Raw genomic sequence first — 19,245 nt, forward strand, 5'->3', positions numbered from 1 at the left:
CCCATTTTAACTGGGCAGAAAACAGGTCAAAGGATTATCAGTGGAAAATCTTCAAATATGGGATGGATAGAGTACAAAATAAATATATTCCCAAAGGGGATATATCAAAGAATAGAGTTCCATGGACAAATAGAGAGATTAAAACTTAAAAGGGAAGCATATGATAAAATTAAGGCTAACAATACTAAAGAAAATCTTAAGTATAGTGGGGAGGTGAAAAGGGAGAGTAGAAGGGCTAATAGAGAATATGAAAAAAGACTAGCAGATAATATAAAAGGAAATATTACAAGTTTTGATAAGCATATAAAATGTGAAAGAACAATTAAAGAGGCAGTAGGATGGCTCAGTATACAAAGAGGGAGTGTAATTATGGAGGATGAATGTATGGCAGAGATATCACGTATTTTGCATCAGTTTTTACAAATGATGGTGGAAGTGAGAATATAGAATTGAGGAGAATATAGAATGATTTTTAGAGATAACTGTAGAAAAGAGAGTAATCCTCAAAATAAATTAGCTGAACTCAAGGTAGAATGTCGTCGAGCCCTGATGACGTGCATCCAGGGCTATTGAAAGAAGTCCGAGAAAAGATAGCAGAGGCTCTTGTCACAATTTTTCAATCCTTAAATATGCAAATTGTCATGGGAATCGAGAATAAGATCTTTATTCAAGAAGTGAGAGAAGGGCAAAATAAGTAACTATAGACCAGTTAGTCTAATTGTGGGCAAACTCTTAGAAGCCACAATTTGAGAGAAAATTAGTAAACATTTAGAAATGTATGGTTTAATCAAGGACAGTCAGCATGGATTTGTTAAAGACAAACAGTATTTGACAATTCTTTGAAGAGATGACTAATTATAGACGACGACGCCGTACAGGCCTGCAGATTGGGATAATCCTAACAAGCCACTTACACCAGGTTGTGCTGTCTGGATATTTGGAGCTCTCCCAATAACTGTTTTGGAATAGAATTTGTGGTTGTCGGGATGGATTGTGATGATCAAACACTCCACAGGACATGGTTGTTGCTGTTTATGTGGGGCCCTGGGCTGAAGGAAATGACTGAATAGTGAAGCCATGGGGCTAGACAAATATTTTTGCTAAAAGAATCAGGGATTTCATTCAAATTGGAATAGGAGTAAGACTGAATGGCTTTTCCCATTTTATGCTACCCTGTGGTTTTTGGGAGTACTGTATTTGCTAAGTCGGTTTCATTGGGAGAGCTCCCAATGAAACCCACTTAGCAAATATGTTAATTATTTAGAACTCTTCTATCAGTTTACATAAAATAAACTGATGGTTAGGTTATGTGATTTTTGCTTTAAAAAAAATCAATGCGTTGTGCCATCAGATGTAAAATTAACAACTTACACAAAATTGGCCCTAATATATCCTCCTTGGTATAGTCCAACCAGTATTTTCATGCTCTTCCTCTCAATTTTGTTACTTCTGCATATGAAGTCTTCGCCAATCTGTTGTCAGGATTTTTTGCTTGCATGTCCAAACTATCTAAGTTGCATTTTGGTGATTCAGTCTAGTACTACATTGTTCATTCAAATTTCTTCTGTATTGCATCATTTCTTAGCTTCTGCAGTTTTGAAATACCTAGGATATGTCTTCAGTAGGTCTCTTCTGCCATTAACAGTCTTTGTTAATCTGCTGTAATGCACTATTTTGCTACAGTATGTCAGAATACATAGTATTCATTTCTGTTTTGTTTGCACCACGATATTCCTTGCTTTCTCATATCATTTACAAATTGAAATTATGCAACATAGATATACAAATATACCTGTTTGATTTCTTTTCAATTTTATATAAATCTGAACTTTTCTGGAGATATTTGTGGTTTTAAGCCAAATTGTTTGCTTGCTTAATTGTTTATCCTGTAGAGAATATGAGAATAAATACTATTCCTAAGTATAATTATTTAAAGTGAAAAATGACTAGGATTTGAATTCTGCAAGCAGTCCAATTCTCCATACATTTCATTGCAAAATGGCCTATATTTACAGTATGCAACTAATGTGTTTACAATATGTACATAACCTGGTTTCAATGAAATGAAATTGCTGCTCAGTTCGTGGAAAGTGAAATGAAGGAATAGTTTCTGAGCAGCTCTCTGTTTTATTTCCAGAATGGCAGCCAATCCAAGAACGTTTGCAGATGTACAGAGAACTATTCTCTCTGCTCATAAAGAGTCCACAGTTGAAGACAAAATGTCCTTTTATGATAGCTGGTCTGATCTCTATGAACAGGTAATGCAACAAAGGAACAATGTCACTTATCAAGAAAGGGAAGGTGTCATGGACTGTTGGTTGCAATAGTATCGTACAACCAGATAGGTACATCAAGGTGCCAAAGACTCAAATTAAATGTAATACTATTAGATTTCCCATGGCATTGCTCGCAGTAAGTCATAGCATAAAGTCTATTCTTCACCTATCTCTTATCACCTTTGTATTGCTGCTTCTCTATTTATGTCTCCTCTTCTCTCGCTTTCTGTTCTGCTTCCTTCACTATCCACTTCTCTTGGTCTTTTCTCGTCTCTGCGTCATCTTCTGCTATTTTCTTTCTTTGCTTTCGTGTGTGAGGTGGTGGATGATGTGACAGGGAAGGGAGGAACATGACACATTTTCCAGTGGTACCAGAAAGCAACGTGAAGAGGATCCAGCTCTAATCTTCTTGCCCTTTGCCTGCTTCCTAAGCCCCACGTCCCTTGCCATTTCCCCTCATCCCTTCTATTCTAACATCCTTGTCACGCCCGTGTCGCCTCGCATCCCTACCCTGTTGCTCCCATTGCATCCTTTCCCCTGAGCTCCATTCCTCCCTTCGCCTCTCCTCTTGACCCCATTGAATTCTCCCCCAGCATTATACTCTGCCCCTTCCCCAATCTACCTGTCTTCCCCAACATCCCACTCTGTCCCCTGCCTTCCCTAACAGCTGCATGTGACCCCTAACATACATGTGTGCCCCTTCACCCTCTAACATCCCACTTCCAGCAACATTCCAGTACCCCAACTCCCTAATGTCCTCCTCCTTGACAATCCCTAAAATGTCCCTCTCCTCCCATTGCCCCATATCTTTGTTCTTCCCTCCTAACATTACCCTTGCCCCCATTAATATTCCCCTCTGTCCCCAACATGCTCTCTGCCCCCTGCCTTCTTACATGTCCCTGTGGCCTCTCTTCCCTGCACCCCCCAACATTCCTCGCTCCCTGACTTCTTAACATGCCCCTCCACCCCATGATGTGCATCCCTCACCTCCATTCCCTTTCTTCCCCACCCCTCCCTACCCGCAAACCTGACCTGAAATATGAAAGGTGGTAAAGTAGCAGGAAAAGTGGGAATAGGAACTGACGTGCCAAGACCCAATCCAAAAGGCCACTGAGTGGCACGGAGCAAGTTGTGATAGCGGGTGTGGCTGACCGTCAGACATCAAGGAGCAACAGAAAACAAGCGGGAGGAGGCCAGCGCCAACCAAGACCAGGTAAACACTGCCTGGTGGCAGGAAAGAGGTTACAGCTGGGCCTGAGAGTGACCTGAAAATGTGTAGGGTACAGCCGATGTTGGCACAGGACGGCTGTGGACAGGGAGCGGTGGAGAGACAGCAAGAGCCTGGGCTTCTCATTTCAGGGAGATTATTCCTGCTCCCCCCACAACTAACTTTGGGTCACTTGAGAATCAGCATTGGAATGTTTACATCACATTTTTCAAAGGAAAGCGTATCCCAGGTACTGATTTTAATATATTACTAGTTGATCTCCTGTGGGGGGAGCAGAAAAAATCTCCCTGCAATACGAAGCCCAGAATCTTTCCCTCTCTCCACTGATCCCCGTCCACAGCCTGTCCCGTGCCAACTGGCAGCACACAGGAAGTCAAAACCAAATGTAGTCTTTAGGTGAAGTGGGGTTAGAGGGCGGAGTGTAATTGGACCAGGATGCACAGTCGTAATTCAGTTTCCATTTTAAAGTCACATTGGTTATATTCTAAAAGTACTGTGTGGATGGGTGGAAATTGGTGAATCTGTTTTGTGTGGTGGCTGCTTTTGGTTTCATATTAAAGTGAATACTAATTTTATTTTAAGGTTTAAGATTACGTTCTATTTTTACAACAAAATTAGTAGAGTTCAATAAAATACTTCACAAAGCGCTCAACGTGATGGTGAAAGTTGAGCGTTGAGATATTCCTGCGCTGCCACCCATTGTCTTTTTAATAGAACAAAAACTAAAAATGCTGGAAACACCCAGCAAGTCGGGCATCATCTGTCATTGTTCTGAGGAAGGGCTATGCCTGATACATCAACAGTCTTCCTTTTTTACATCTGCTGCCTGACCTGCTGAGTGTTTCCAACATTTTCTGTTTTTGTTTCGGATTTCCAGCATCTGCCATTTTTTTTGTCTTTGTACTGGAACTGTATTGTGACTCACAGCCAAAACACAGTACCAGTGATGGACTTTGGACCTGACGTTACCATGACTTGCATTTAACACTGTAAATGCCAATCACAGTGCAAGTGTAGCAGTTACTGCAAGTAAATATTAACACTATTTTAAAATCGTTTTTCTCATTGACCCAACATAAGAGTTTTCAAATAAAAACAGAAAATGCTGGAAACACTCAGCAGGTCAGGGAGCATCTGTGAAGAGAGAAACAGAGTTAACGTTCCAGGTTATTAGTTTTCAGTGCATTTTTAGATGGAATTTTGCAACCCACTCACCGTTTTTAAAAAAAATATAGATAATGAATGCCAGCAACATTCAAAATAAACTCATGGGTGACACCAAGTTAATGAGGGACTGTGAACTCAGAGGAAGCAGTCAGGATGTTGGAGAAATCCATTGAGTTTGCACCTAAGTGGGTCAGCAGCAAATGAAGTTCAATACGAGCAAATGCCTATGTTGTACATTGGAGGTAATATATAGGTATATGTACTGGATAGGACTTGCCAAGAGGGAAGCTGAACAAGACCTGGGGTGCTTTGACTTGCCACTCACTGTGTCCAAAGAATGTGAAAAAACAATAAACAAAGCAAATGCAAATAAGGTGATTTGTTATATTGACAAATTAATTGAATTCAAATGCTTAGGAGTCATGTACAGTGAGTGCCCTGATTAAGCCACTTTTAGAATATTGCATAGAGTTCTGGTCACGACAACATAAGGAGGACATGTAGGCTCTAAAGCAATGTAGAGGAGCGTAACCAAGCTGATCTATGGTGCCAGGGAGAATAAGTGATAATCTATCTATCTCGATAATCTAGGATTCGTCAGCTTCGAAAGAGACTTGGGGACTGCTGAGATATGTAAGATGCATAACGGGATAGAGAAAGTAAACCTGAAACATTACTTTCAGATATGCCAGGACATAGAAAGCCTAGGTTCAGCATTGTGAAGGACACATCAGGGTATATTTACAGAAGGTGATCAGCTGAAATCATTTGCTAGGAAAGGTGATTTAGAACAGAGCTCTGTACTCATTTAAGAAATGGGTAGCTGCTATAATGGACAGATGGTAAAGTTGGTATTCTGGAAGGATGAGAAATAAACTGAAAGGATAGCTGCAGATGAAGGCAGCCAATCTTGAAGTTACTAACTGCTTTTTCAATTGCTTCTCCTGCAGGATGTGATATTTCTGGATTACCAGGCTCCTCTTTTGGCTGCAGAGTGTCTAGCGGCAGTAATGCCTGAAGACCGAGACCAAGCACTGGTCTTGGACGTAGCCTGTGGGACAGGGCTAGTCGCTGTACAGGTTGTTACATTGTCATTAATAGGAAGCAGTTTTTTTTAAATGCCTCCTTTATATACTACATGGTTGCCTCTGATTTGCAGTTAAAGGTAAACATGAAGTGTAGATCGTAGGTTTTCAAACTGGATCACTCAGACCATGGGAAGGGTCCCTAAAAGCATCAGGTTTCTGAATTTGTACTTGTTGACTTATAACATGTTGTATCTGTATAATAACATGCTAGTAATGTGCCCGTATCCTAACCCACACCAAGGGGTCGATTTTAGCACCCGCAATCGGGTGCGTTCCTGGCAGGGGGGCTCCGAAAATCGGGGATTCCCGGGGCGGGTCGGGAGCCCGGCTCCAACCCGCCACTTCCGGGTTTCCCACAGACGCGCTGACATGTGCGCGTAGCCCCCGCATGTGGGACTCCCCCCGGCAATTAAAGCCAGCGGAGTGCCACTTCAAGTATTTATTTTGGTATTTCAGGTCGTTTACAGACCTGATTAACGAGATATTTTAGGAGGGTTGGGATTTTACAAACAACTGGGACTATTTCCCATACTGGGGGAAACACTCCCAGTTCAAATGGACGTGTTGCAGCCATCAGCCTGTGGCAGCTGCAAAGGTCCATTTGACAGGTGGGGGGGGAGACCCTCACTCATTGCAGGAGGCCACTCTGTCACTTTGGACAAAGTTTGGCCTCCACCACCCTCCTCCTAACAATAAAATACGCCAACTTGCACACTTACCCCGGTGTCCAGACACATTTACCTACCTTGCGGACCCCCTCAGATGTACATCTTCCGGATGGGGGCCGCCGTAGCTGCAGTCATGACCTCCTCGGAGGGCAAACAGCATCACCAGCCTCGCCGTCCACCTCTGATACGTGGAGCTCCACAACACAGTGCTGTGACACATCCACTTGCACAGCAGGAGGGAGGGCATCCGCAGAGAGAGATGCGTCGCAGAGGGCACTACTCTCGCTACAGGGTCCACAGACCGAGGCTCAGCTTCCTGGACCTCTCTGAGCAGCAGTGCACACAGAGGCTCAGAGTCACTCGACATGGAGTTGTGGACATCTGCAGCCTCCTTCATGCCGAGCTGCTCCCGGCTGGCCCGAGCATCATCATCTTACCTGTTGCTGTCAAAGTCACCACTGCCCTCAACAACTTCTCCTCCTCATCCTTCCAGGGTGCCACCGGGGACATCGCCGACGTCACTCAGTCGTCTGCACAAAAGAGCCCTGCAAATACACCTACACCCACTCTGCAGTGACACAATGGGTGGCATCAGTTGTGGGTCTTCATTGTGATCCTGAGGAAAGGGCATTATTGCACAAACCAGACAAGATTCGCAAAGACGTGGCAGTAGTGGTGCCAATATGATATGTAATGTGAGTTGGTCAGAAATTAAATATAAGTAAAAACCATGACAAACCCTCAAACAGCCTTGTACATCCCTTTCATGCTCACAACACGTTTGCCTTACGCTGCCTGCTGCACATATGTGATTCATGCCCTGTGGCTGCAGCACAGGTAGTGGCAGGTTGAGTGAGGCTGACCGTGAAAGAGATGCATGAGAGGGTGAATATGAGGTAGAGCCATGAGATTGTATAAGGATTGGGTTGAGCGGTAGTGGCGGGATGAGTATGGGCAAGGTGAGTAAGTGCAGGTAAGATGAGGATGAGGTTTGAGTGGGTATGAGGGGTGATGTGACAGAGTAGTGTTGGCAGTGCAGAAGGAGATGTGGGGTGGGGGCAGTGATGTGGCAGACGGAGTGTAGGGGAAAGAGTAAGTGTACTCACTTTGGCTGACCTACTTGGGGCATTGCAGCGCCTCCTGCACTGTATGCAGGTGCGCGATATGTTGGTGGTGCAAGTGACCTCCTCTGCCACCTCGAGCCAGGCCTTCTTGGTGGCAGAGGCAGGCCGCTTCCTCCTGCCCGCCGGGGGGAAGATCTCTGTCCTCCCCCTCCTCCTCACCCCATCCAATAATACCTGGAGTGAGGTATCATTAAACCTGAGAGCAGCCTTCCCCCTGGGCTGCTCAATGCTGTAATTTTTCCTATTTCTTGCAGCATCAGTCAGTGGAGGACTGCCCCTTTAAATAGAGCTCCTCCAGCTGACAGACCTTACTGCGCATTCGCAATCCGCCCGCTGCACAGCTTAGCAGCGGGGAACCCGGAACAAGAGGTAAGTGGATCCAATCAGCCTGCGATTGCGTTCAGGGCAGACTGATTTCACCGAGCACGTTACCCATGCGCCCAATCGCCGCCCTGGTAATATTGGGCCCCAAGTCTCTCTCACCCATCACCTCTGTGCTCGCTGACCTACATTGGCTCCCGGTCCATCAACACCTTGATTTCAGAATTCTCATCCTTGTGTTCAAATCCTTCCATCGCCTCACCCCTATCTCAGTAACCTCCTCTAGTCCTACAACCTTCCATCAACTCTGCGTTCTTTCATCTCTGACCTCTTGTGCATCCCCCACTCCCTTTGGCCCACCATTGGCAGATGTGCCTTCAGCCTTACAGGGCCTAAACTCTGTAATTCCCTCCCTAAATCTCTCCGCCTCGCCTTCCTCATTTAAGACTCTTTTAGTCACCCATCCTAATATCTGCTTATTTGGCTGTGTCAAATTTTGTCTGATTACACTCCTATGAAATGCTTTGGGACGTTTTCCCATGCTAAAAGCACTATATAAATGTGAGTTGTTGTGCATATATACTAATAATTCTGCAATGATGGCACTATTTTTGAGTAGCTCACACTTTGTTTTGGAGAGGAGTGTATCACTGTTTGCAAAACACTCACCACACGGGAAAGCTTGAAAGCTTGTGTAAATGACCTGGCAATCTTGACATCAGAGTACTAAAGCTCTCCTCAAGAGGTGGCTTGCCGTGTGTTCTGACACACCGAATTACCAATAAAGGCTAACAATGCTAAAAGCTTATGAACAAGAACTGCACTGAAGATTCTTGTACTTGGTTTGGGTTTTAATTTCTTTTTTGACCAAGCAATCAAGCTCTTTGATGTATAGGATTTTTGTTTACAGATTTCTAGAATTTTTGTTTCTGTTTCTAAATGTGAGTGACTTTTGTTCCTCAGATGTCCGCTGTATCTTGCTACATCTGAAAAATGTAGTTTTCATAGGACTAGAAACGATGTGATACTTGAATGTTCGTGCAGGTTATAATTTGTAAATTGTGCTTCACTGAATGACTGAACTATTAACTGAGTTGAATTACAGCAGGTAGTTAAGCAAAATACCCCTGACCTGGGTGTACAATATACTGATTTGGAGACTGTGTATTGGTTACAAGTGTGCATGCCAAGTTATTAACTCAAAAGATTACATTTCCACTGATTTAAAGAAAAATCAAGATGAATAAAGGCTTAATATGAATATGGCTTAAAGAGGGGGATAATTGGCATATTATCCCTGGATATTGAGTTTTCAGGCAGGATAGAGTGGGTGATAAAAAAGGAGGGGGGGTAGCATTATTGGTTAAAGAATCAATTACAGTTGTGAGAATGGATGATATACTAAATGGATCATCATTCGAGGCCATATGGGTTGAGCTAAGAAAGAAAAAAGGGGCAGTCATACTACTAGGAGTGTACAATATACCCCCGAATAGCAAAAGGGAGATAGAAAAACAAAAATTTCTGAGGGCAATAATAGTAGGGGACTTCAACTACCCTAACATCAACTGGGATTCAAACAGTGTGAGGGGCACAGAGGGCACAAAATTCTTGATTGGTGTTCAGGAGAACTTTCTTAGCCACTACGTGACAAGCCCAATAAGAGGGGATGCAATTCTAGATTTAGTCCTGGGAAATGAAGATGGGCAAGTGAGTGAAGTGACAGTGGGTGACCATATTGGGGATAGTGACCACAATTCAGTTAGTTTTAGCATTATTATGGAAAAGGACAGAGTTAAATCAGGAGTAAACGTTTTAAATTGGGGGAAGGCAAATTTTACAGAACTAAGAGGTGATTTGGCAGAAGTGGACTGGGCACAACTACTTGAGGAGAAATCTGGCAAGCCAGTGGGAGGCACTAAAAAGTGAAATTCTACAGGTACAATGCAGACACATCCCCTCAAAGAAAATGGTGGCACTGCCAAATTTAGAGCCCTCTGGTTATCTAGAAGTATACGGGGCAAGATAAAGCAGAAAAAGAAAGCTTATGACTGTCACAAAAAAACAAATACTGCAGAAAGCCTAGAGGAGTATAGAAAGTACAGGGATGACGTAAAAAAGGAAATAAGGAAAGCACTGAGAGGGCTTGATAAAATATTAGCTGGTAAGATTAAAGAAAACCCAAAGATGTTTTATCAGTACATTAAGAACAAGAGGATAGCTAAGGAAAAGGTGAGACCTATCAGGGGTGATACGGGTAACTTGTGTGTAGAAGCAGAGGATGTGGGTAGGGTTTTAAATGAATATTTTGTCTCCGTATTCACAGCAGAAAGGGATGATCCGGACGTAGTAGTTAAAGAGGAGAGGTGTGAAATATTGGATAAGGTAAACATAACGAGAGAGGAAGTACTAGAGGGACTGGAATCCTTGAAAGTTGATAGGTCACCAGGGCCGGATGGATTGTTTCCTTGGCTATTGAAGGAAGCCAGAGAGGAAATAGCGGATGCTCTGAGGATCATTTTCCAATCCTCACTAGATACAGAGGAGATACCGGAAGACTGGAAGACTGCAAACATAGTACCATTGTTTAAAAAGGGTACGAGGGAAAGGCCGAACAATTATGGGCCGGTCAGTCTTACCTCGGTGGTGGGCAAACTATTAGAATCAATACTGAGAGATAGGATAAACTGTCACTTGGAAAGGCATGGTTTAATCAGGGATAGTCAGCATGGATTTGTTCAGGGAAGGTCATGTCTTTCAAATCTGATTGAATTCTTTGAGGAAATGACGAGGAGGATTGATGAGGGTAGTGCAGTGGATGTTGTCTGCATGGATTTTAGTAAGGCATTTGACAAGGTCCCACATGGCAGACTGGTCAGAAAGGTAAAAGCCCATGGGATACAGGGAAATGTGGTGAATTGGATCCAAAATTGGCTCAGTTACAGGAAACAAAGGGTAAAATTCGATGCATGTCTTGGCGAATGGAAATCTGTTTCCAGTGGTGTGCCACAGGGCTCAGTGTTGGGTCCCTTGCTGTTTGTGGTATATATTAATGATTTAGACTTGAATGTAGGGGGCATGATTGGCAAATTTGCAGACGACACAAAAATTGGCCGTGTAGTTGATCGTGAAGAGGATAGCTGTAGACTCCAAGAAGATATCGATGGGTTGGTGGAAAGGGCAGAAAAGTGGCAAATGGAGTTCAACCCGGAGAAGTGTGAGGTAATGCATTTAGGGAGGGCAAACAATAAAAGGGAATACGCAGTAAACGGGAATATATTGAAAAGGGTAGAGGAAGTGAGAGACCTTGGCGTGCATGTGCACAGGTCCCTGAAGGTGGCAGTACAGGTAGATAAGGTTGTGAAGAAGACATACGGAATGCTCTCCCTTATTAGCCGAGGTATAGAATACAAAAGCAGGGATGTAATGATGGAACTGTATAAAATGCTGGTAAGGCCACAGCTGGATTATTGTGCGCAGTTCTGGTCACCACATTACAGGAAGGACGTAATTGCTCTGGAGAGAGTGCAGAGAAGATTTACAAGAATGTTGCCAGGGCTTGAAAATTGCAGCTACGAGGAGAGGTTGGATAGGCTGGAGTTGTTTACCTTGCAGCAGAGGAGGCTGAGGGGAGACTTGATTGAGGTGTACAAAATTATGAGGGGCCTAGATAGAGTAGACAGGAAGTACCTGTTTCCCATAGCAGAGAGTTCAAGAACTAGAGGACATAGATTTAAACTGATTGGCGGAAGGATTAGAGGGGACATGAGGAAAAACGTTTTTACCCAGAGGGTGGTGGGTGTATGGAATTCGCTGCCCAAATTGGTGGTAGAGGCAGGGACCCTCAACTCTTTTAAAGTGCTGTAAGCTGCAGGGCTACGGACCGGGTGCTGAAAGGTGGGATTAGAATGGGCACCTGATTGTTCTTTGAACTGGCGCGGACACGATGGTGCCGAATGGCCCCCTTCTATGCTGTATCTTTTCTATGGTTCTATTAATAATTAAGAAGTTTTGAAAATCAGTGCATATAACAGATGTACCAATATGAGAGCTGGTCCCACTTGAGGGAAAGTTGTACATTTTACTTCTAAGCTTCATGTCATTTTAAGCCCTTTCATTCCAGACCGAATTGTAGTGAGATTCCTCCCATGTCTTCCATTAGAGACCATACATTGAATCAACTTAATTATAGTTATTTGCAGTTCTGACCTGTTAGCTAATATATTACTTTATATATTTGTTAACCAGCAGCTGCTTCATATAATCATGTGTGAAATACATTTGTGTACTGGGCGTAAATGGGACTAATTATGCATTTTCTAATGTGCTGCAATGTGTGGAAATGCCAACACACACTGCCACTAAATGAAAGACGCAGATTTGATTTCCCCTGTTCTGATGAATGCTGCGTGATCTTGTAGTTGGCTGCCGCGTTTCCTACATTTCAACAGTGACTGCACTTCAGAAATACTTCAATGGCTGTAAAGCGCTTTGGGACGTCCTGATGTCCTGAGGTCACAAAAGGCACTATATAAATGCAAGTTCTTTCTACCAGGACAGCACAGATGTGCATGTCATGTTGAAAAGTCTGCACTAATATAGCACACCACCTGCTCCATAATTGGAAGAGTTGGACGGGTCATTCATGTCACAGAAATCTGTCAGACAGGTTGCAAATCGTGATGTAAGTCTCATTACTAATTGCGTTTAGTGCTGGATGTATAACCAATCACTAATATCATTGCTTCCTGTGCACAACTGTATTTTGCATATCTTTGTTTTTGTCTAGTTACAGAGACTTGGATTCTGTAACTTTCATGGAGTGGATGGCAGTGAAGGAATGTTGGAATTGGCACAGTCTAAATCAATGTATCAAACTCTCCAGAAATGTACACTGGGTAGTGAGTCGCTTCCAGCGTCTTCAGGTAACTTAACAGATAAAGTAACATGTAACTGCCTGAGACCTGCAATTATTTTGATCTTTGAGTGTGTTTCTAAGAAGAAATCTGGTACTATTGTTTTCTAATTGAATAATTGCTTAGATTAAATACATTGTCATTTTACAGTGTCTTGAATGCAAAACTGTCCCTATCACTTTGTACAAGACATGAAGCAGAATAGAATGATATGTGATCAATATCTCTATGCAGTTCAGAAGGTCTCAGATTTGATTCCCAGTCTGTTCAGGACAGCATTTGGTGCTTCAATTGATCTCAATACCCCCTGAGCTATGGAGTAGAAAAATTAACCAGTGGTCCGATCATGCTGGACAGTCTGTCCATGTTTTTGTCAAGTGAGGTTAGATTTGGGCTCCTTATGTTGCCCTCTGTGGTCAAGTAGCTCAAACTCACTGTCTAAGTTTGCACATGAAGAATATCCACTTGGATGAGGTACAGTCCCCAGCCTTTATGGCGGGCGCGTTCGTGCGGATGCAATTTGCCCGCTATATGCAGTGGCCGGTATAACGGAGTAGCGTTAAAAATGTTAATTCATTTCAATTACAGTTACCAGAGAGAGGACAATAGAATGGTGATGCTGGGGAGAACAATTCAGTTAAAAATGACAGCCTTACTCAATATTAAGAGGCATTGGCTGTACGAAGAAGTTGAGAAAATGAAAGACATGGAAAGGATTTGTGAGGGCACTCGACTGTTCAGTCCAACATGACTTCAAATTAAATTGAAATAATGGACTGAAAACATATTGCTACTTTTAACAATCCATTTACAGGGGTGTGTGAAAGACTAATATACACAAAGAAGTGACAGTGAGATAACCTACTGCACTACAAAGTCCCTCAGTGTGCCACCCAGTACTCTTGCTTTAATTTCTAATGCAAAACAAGTCTTCTCACTCCAAGGAAGAGATTATTATCTGTTCACTTGTGCAAGACCAAATTTTACAGATAGTCGTCTGGCATTATCTTTTTTTTGAAAATTTTTCTGTTTCAGACAGTTATGATGCTGTTGTGATTGTTGGGGCACTAAGTGAAGGACAGGTGCCATATACTGTCCTTCCTGAACTCCATCGAGCTACCAAGCCTGGTAAGAAGATTTCAGGTCTTTTCCTGAACTCTTAACAGTCTAACAGAAGCTAAATATAAACTGAAAAGTTGGGATTGACCAAGTAAAGAGGAGTGGCAAGACATGACAGTCTTTCCCTTGTTTTGTGGGGTGCTTAGTATATCACTGAATTTGTAAGTCAAACTGCCATAAACCAGATACTCACTCAAACTGTGTGCTGGTGGGATCCTGATACAGTCACTGTAAAGTGTACTGCTGATCTGGGCACATTAAGGTTCAACATTCAGCATATACTCCATTTACCTTGGACTCTTGAGTTACCAATAGTTGCCGATTGCTAACAGACCACTGAGCAGAGGGTAGGTACTGGTGGCTTGGTCACTAACTACAATCCTAAGTGATGCACCAATGTTAGCCAAGTTACCGGGCATTGCGCTGAGCAGACATGAACCCTCAGTTGACTGTGTTCAAAGGCACGGTGCTCACGTTAAGATGTTAGTCCAAAATGTAGTGTTCAACAGAAGACAAATATGTATGGTGACTGGTGAGCTAGCACAGTGCTAATTGGGGAGAGTTACTAATGTTGGCTAGCCACTGGACACAATGCTGAGGTACCAAACTGATGTGAAAAAGAATCAGTTTGTTTCAGCTTCTGGCAACAGTATCAGTCTAATGACAGAAGCCAGGGAGCTATTGGGATAACATTTGTTATCTTTTCAACCCAGGAGCCCAGTCTCTGCCTTGCATGCCTCTGTTTTAGACAATGCTTGTAAAATCATTCCCTGACTACAGTGTCCCTGATCCAGTCAGCTGATCACTGAGCAGGGATGATAAATGAACACTTTTACAGCCTAACCTGCCATCAGAGCTTGAAAGAATATGCACAATAAAGAAAGCCAACTAGGAGCACAATAAAAGAAGGGGAATGGATTTCTTATTTAGAAGATATTGTAGAGGGGGGGGGGCGTTGGTGAGGGGTGGGTGTGGACTGGCAGTGCAAGGGTATGCAGAGATGGGGAGCAGAAGCCAGATGCTTTGTCGTCTCTCTCCCCTCTATTTACAACCATGACACGTCTCACCTAAATCTCTGTCATACCCATGTAACCCCACTTCCGTTTGGGTGTGTATTTTGGCTGCCACATCAGACCCAACCTCATTACTCCCATCTCCCTTTTTTTTTTTCCTCTCTGATCCTTCACTCTCCTGCTCCCCTTCCTGATACCCAGCCAAACCAGCTTTCATTTATCTTCTCTCGGGTACTTTTCCCCCTCAATTCCTACCCAACACATCATTACTCCTCTGCCTTTCTACTTTCATGTCGCTGTGCCAGGCATGAATCCTCCATGAGTAAGATTTACCCTCTGTGGCTTGAGCCATTCTCTGAAGGGCCCATTGACGCACCCGTTGTGCCTCTTTACAAGCAGCAACCCCAACTGCCTTAATCTCCTCTATCAGCAACCTTCCCACTCAACAACAATAACAACAGCTTGCATTTATATAGCGCCTTTAACGTAGTAAAACGTCCCATGGCACTTCACAGGCGCGTTATCAAACAAAATTTGACACCGAGCCACGTAAGGAGATATTAGGACAGGGGTGACCACAAGTTTGATCAAAGAGGTAGGTTTCAAGGAACGTCTTAAAGAAGGAGAGAGAGGCGGAGAGGGTTTCAGCAGCAGATGAACTGAGGCAGGGGTGGAGACGGGCATGACAATTGGGAGCTAACCTCACCAACTTCCTTCCCATCCCGCTCACCTCACCCACCACAGCCCCTTTTGGACTCTGCCAGATGATCAACAGTCACCGTACCATCCCTCTTTGCATTTTCCTCCAGAATATGTGTTCACTCAAGAACAAGGCCCTTGTCATCCACCACATTATTGTAGATGATTGTATTGACATCCTGACTTTGACTCAAACTTGAACTTGTGATGACATCTTGCCCCTTACCGAAGCCTTCCCATGTAGGCATACTTTCCACCACCAGCCCCACCAAAACCACCATGGTGGCGGCGTGGACCTCATTGTCTAGCACCCTACAAGCCTCTCTCCAAGTTTCTCCCCGAGATATCCTTCTTCTTTTCCTCCTTCAGCCTCTGCATTGAGAAACTCCTATTCCTCAGTGATTTCTATCTCCATCTCAGCTTCTCTTACCCTCTCTCCTCTGAATTCACTGTCCTCCTAGCTTCCCTAAATCCTTCATATAAACTCAGCTACTCATATTCATGGGCACCCCCTTGACCTTGCCATCTCCCATGGACTCGATCACAGACAAGGCCATCTCTGACCACTTCCTTATATCCCTCACGACACCCCCCCAACCCTCATCCAACTCCAGTTCCTTCTGCATCCGCCCCGGAAAAATTTCTACCCCCAAGTCTCTTAGAACTGCACTTTCAAACTTCCAACTGCCTAACCTTTAGTCTTCCATTTGCTGTGATATCTGCAATTACCGATTTGCTCAACGACTCCCTCACCTCCATCTTTGATGCCCTAATCCCAGAAAAACCTTTACGGTTTCCCATCCTGATTATTCCCCTGATATGGCACCCATTTCTGCTCCCTCAAGTCTATGGGTGTAGACAAGCATATCTGGCACACAATTAGCTCAGCCATCCATCACCAGATCTGGCTGATCATCTTCAACTACCGGCCCTTGCGACTCCATTTTTGATTAGCAGGCAAGGCTACCCTAGCTTCCAGCAGCGAGAAAGGACTCTGCTAAAGTAGAACTATTTTTCCTATAGATTGATTTATTTCCTGTGTAAAGGGAACTAGTTTCCACTTTTAAAAAAATTTCAAATAGATCATATTGTGATCTTACTATCATCATGTCCCACCACACCATGGTGCAGGATGTTTAGTATCCCTGAGAGTGACCCTTGAGTAAGAAATCTAGTGGGTTGTGGCCCTCAACAAAAGTTAGAAACACTAGCCTAGACAGGGAACATCAGCAGGACATTTGATCAGGGAGGGCATCACAACTGAGCTCAGTGCTGACCACACACACATGTACTTTCTAGTGTACGATTCTGGAAAGGGTTGAGGAATGTAAATCTGACAATTTTCCACCTCCTTAGTCTAGAGGCACTGAGGTCAATTGTAAGGCCCAAAGTGCAGCTCCAGTTGAGAACAACTAACTCAGCGCAAATTGGGAATTGATCCTGGGGTGGTGGTGTTTGTATGGCTCAGCATCGTATCTGGTGGTGCATTTATTCACTCAGCCATCAAGAAGCATATTGGTTCAAAAGTTTTTTTTTCAATCTATACTTCTGATCTTAGAATGTTTCTGTTTTCATATGTGCTTGTGTGATGGTTTCGGGAAAGTCTGGGAGAGTTTTTTCAGGACAGATGAGACTGATAAATCGCTTGGGGACAGGAATTGTACACTGTTATGACAATTTGAGGGTGTAACTTGTTCTCTGTTCTTTAGGAGGCTTTGTGTGCATGACCACCCGGACTAACACCTCAAACCAACTCTACAAGAAACAGCTACAGGCTGTAATAGAGGAAATGGAGCAGAAAGGTTTATGGGAAAGAGTTAAAGTGCAAGAAGTGGAACATTGGGAAAAAGCAACATCTGTACATGAAACTAAACAAGATTCTAAGTACATCTCTGGGATAATCTATATCTACCGAAAATCCAGGAGTCAGGATTAAAATGACAACTGAGAATTATGAAAGCAAATCTTTAACAAGGCTCTGTTGCTCCTACCCACAGTACAGGCACACCAACAGATGAGTATCTGTTTCATATGAGGCTTTGATTCAGACTGCCCGATCAGATTTCTATATAAAATACAGGATTGTTGGTAGAGAAATTGTTCTTTAATAAAAGTTTAAATTTCATTACATCAGTAGGATGATTGTTTACACCAGAATAGTAGTTGTCAATGTTTTTGAACTGGAATCAGGAAGTTAAAATACATGTGAGGAAGTAATGACACTATTACCACTGGTGACACCACAGTTGGAGTAAATACAGCAGAACAGGTTCACAAGAAAAAGGCAATTCGGCCTATCTTAGTTCACCCATCCATCTTGAAAGAAGAGAATCCCAGATAGTTACAAATCTTTAATAATTATGGAATTTGCCACTGCCAATACATGCAATAATCCCACCGTCAATGGCACTCTCAGTAAACTCTCTGCTTCCATAGGCACCCTAGACATGAACTTTCACAGGTGCTGAGAGTTGGTGCTGAAGGCATCATCCTCCATCCCATGTTAGGCTGAGACTAGTGGCACACTGTTAGTTAAAACCAGGAGAAAGCACTTTTATAGTTTTCTGGTCTCTGTTCAAACACCTTGCTCCCAGTACTCTAATGGCAATTTTAAAATACCAATAGCGATCTGTGTTTGTCATTAGACAATAGATTAAAGGGAATTAGTTATTACCAATAAAATATTAGAAGATAATTAGTAACATGATTTCTATGGAAAGCTTGAGTGAAACTGCACTTGAATAATTCATCAAATTAACTTGTGGAGTGACGCTTTCAAAAAATAAACCAACAAGTTGACTATCCCTGATTAATCCTTGCTTCTCCACTTGGAGAAGCAAGGATTAATCAGGGATAGTCAACATGGCTTTGTCAAGGGAAGATCATGTCTGACTAATTTGATTGAATTTTTTGAGGGGGTGACTAGGCGTGTGGATGAGGGTAACCCAGTGGATGTGGTATACATGGATTTCAGTAAGGCCTTCGATAAAGTCCCCCACAGGAGACTGGTCAGGAAGGTACGAGCCCATGGAATCCAGGGTGCCTTGGCACTTTGGATACAAAACTGGCTTAGTGGCAGAAGGCAGAGGGTGATGGTCGAAGGTTGTTTTTGTGACTGGAAGCCTGTGGCCAGTGGGGTACCACAGGGATCGGTGCTGGGTCCCTTGCTGTTTGTGGTCTACATTAATGACTTGGATATGAATGTAAAAGGTATGATCAGTAAGTTCGCTGATGATACAAAAATTGGTAGGGTGGTAAATAGCGAAGAGGATAGCCTCAGTCTGCAGGACGATATAGATGGGTTGGTCAGATGGGCGGAACAGTGGCAAATGGAATTTAACCCGGAAAAGTGCGAGGTGATGCACTTTGGAGGGACTAACAAGGCAAGGGAATACACAATGAATGGGAGGACCCTAGGCAAGACAGAGGGTCAGAGGGACCTTGGTGTGCAAGTTCACAGATCCCTGAAGGCGGCGGAACAGGTAGATAAGGTGGTAAAGAAGGCATATGGGATACTTGCCTTTATTAGCCGAGGCATAGAATATAAGAGCAAGGAGGTTATGATGGAGCTGTATAAAACACTGGTTAGGCCACAGCTGGAGTACTGTGTGCAGTTCTGGTCGCCA

The 19,245-nt window shown here is 43.4% G+C and overlaps 1 protein-coding gene across 4 annotated transcripts in view; it reads left to right on the top strand.

The window, feature by feature from the left end:
• mettl27 (methyltransferase like 27) overlaps window positions 1–17,744 on the top strand; it is a 28,324-nt gene extending 10,580 nt beyond the window's left edge. For 2 of the 4 annotated variants that reach the window (XM_068008083.1, XM_068008084.1), the window contains exons 2-6: window positions 2,138–2,258; window positions 5,622–5,750; window positions 12,662–12,797; window positions 13,824–13,916; window positions 17,329–17,744. In XM_068008083.1, coding sequence (XP_067864184.1) covers window positions 2,139–2,258; window positions 5,622–5,750; window positions 12,662–12,797; window positions 13,824–13,916; window positions 17,329–17,555 — 705 coding nt within the window. In that variant the 5' untranslated portion in view covers window position 2,138 and the 3' untranslated portion in view covers window positions 17,556–17,744. The remainder of the gene's footprint in view (window positions 1–2,137; window positions 2,259–5,621; window positions 5,751–12,661; window positions 12,798–13,823; window positions 13,917–17,328) is intronic. The other 2 variants (XM_068008085.1, XM_068008086.1) reach the window with 2 other exon arrangements.
• Window positions 17,745–19,245: the final 1,501 nt, after the last annotated feature.

Source organism: Heptranchias perlo, chromosome 28 (genome assembly GCF_035084215.1).
Source record: "Heptranchias perlo isolate sHepPer1 chromosome 28, sHepPer1.hap1, whole genome shotgun sequence".
Taxonomy (NCBI): Eukaryota; Metazoa; Chordata; class Chondrichthyes; order Hexanchiformes; family Hexanchidae; genus Heptranchias; species Heptranchias perlo.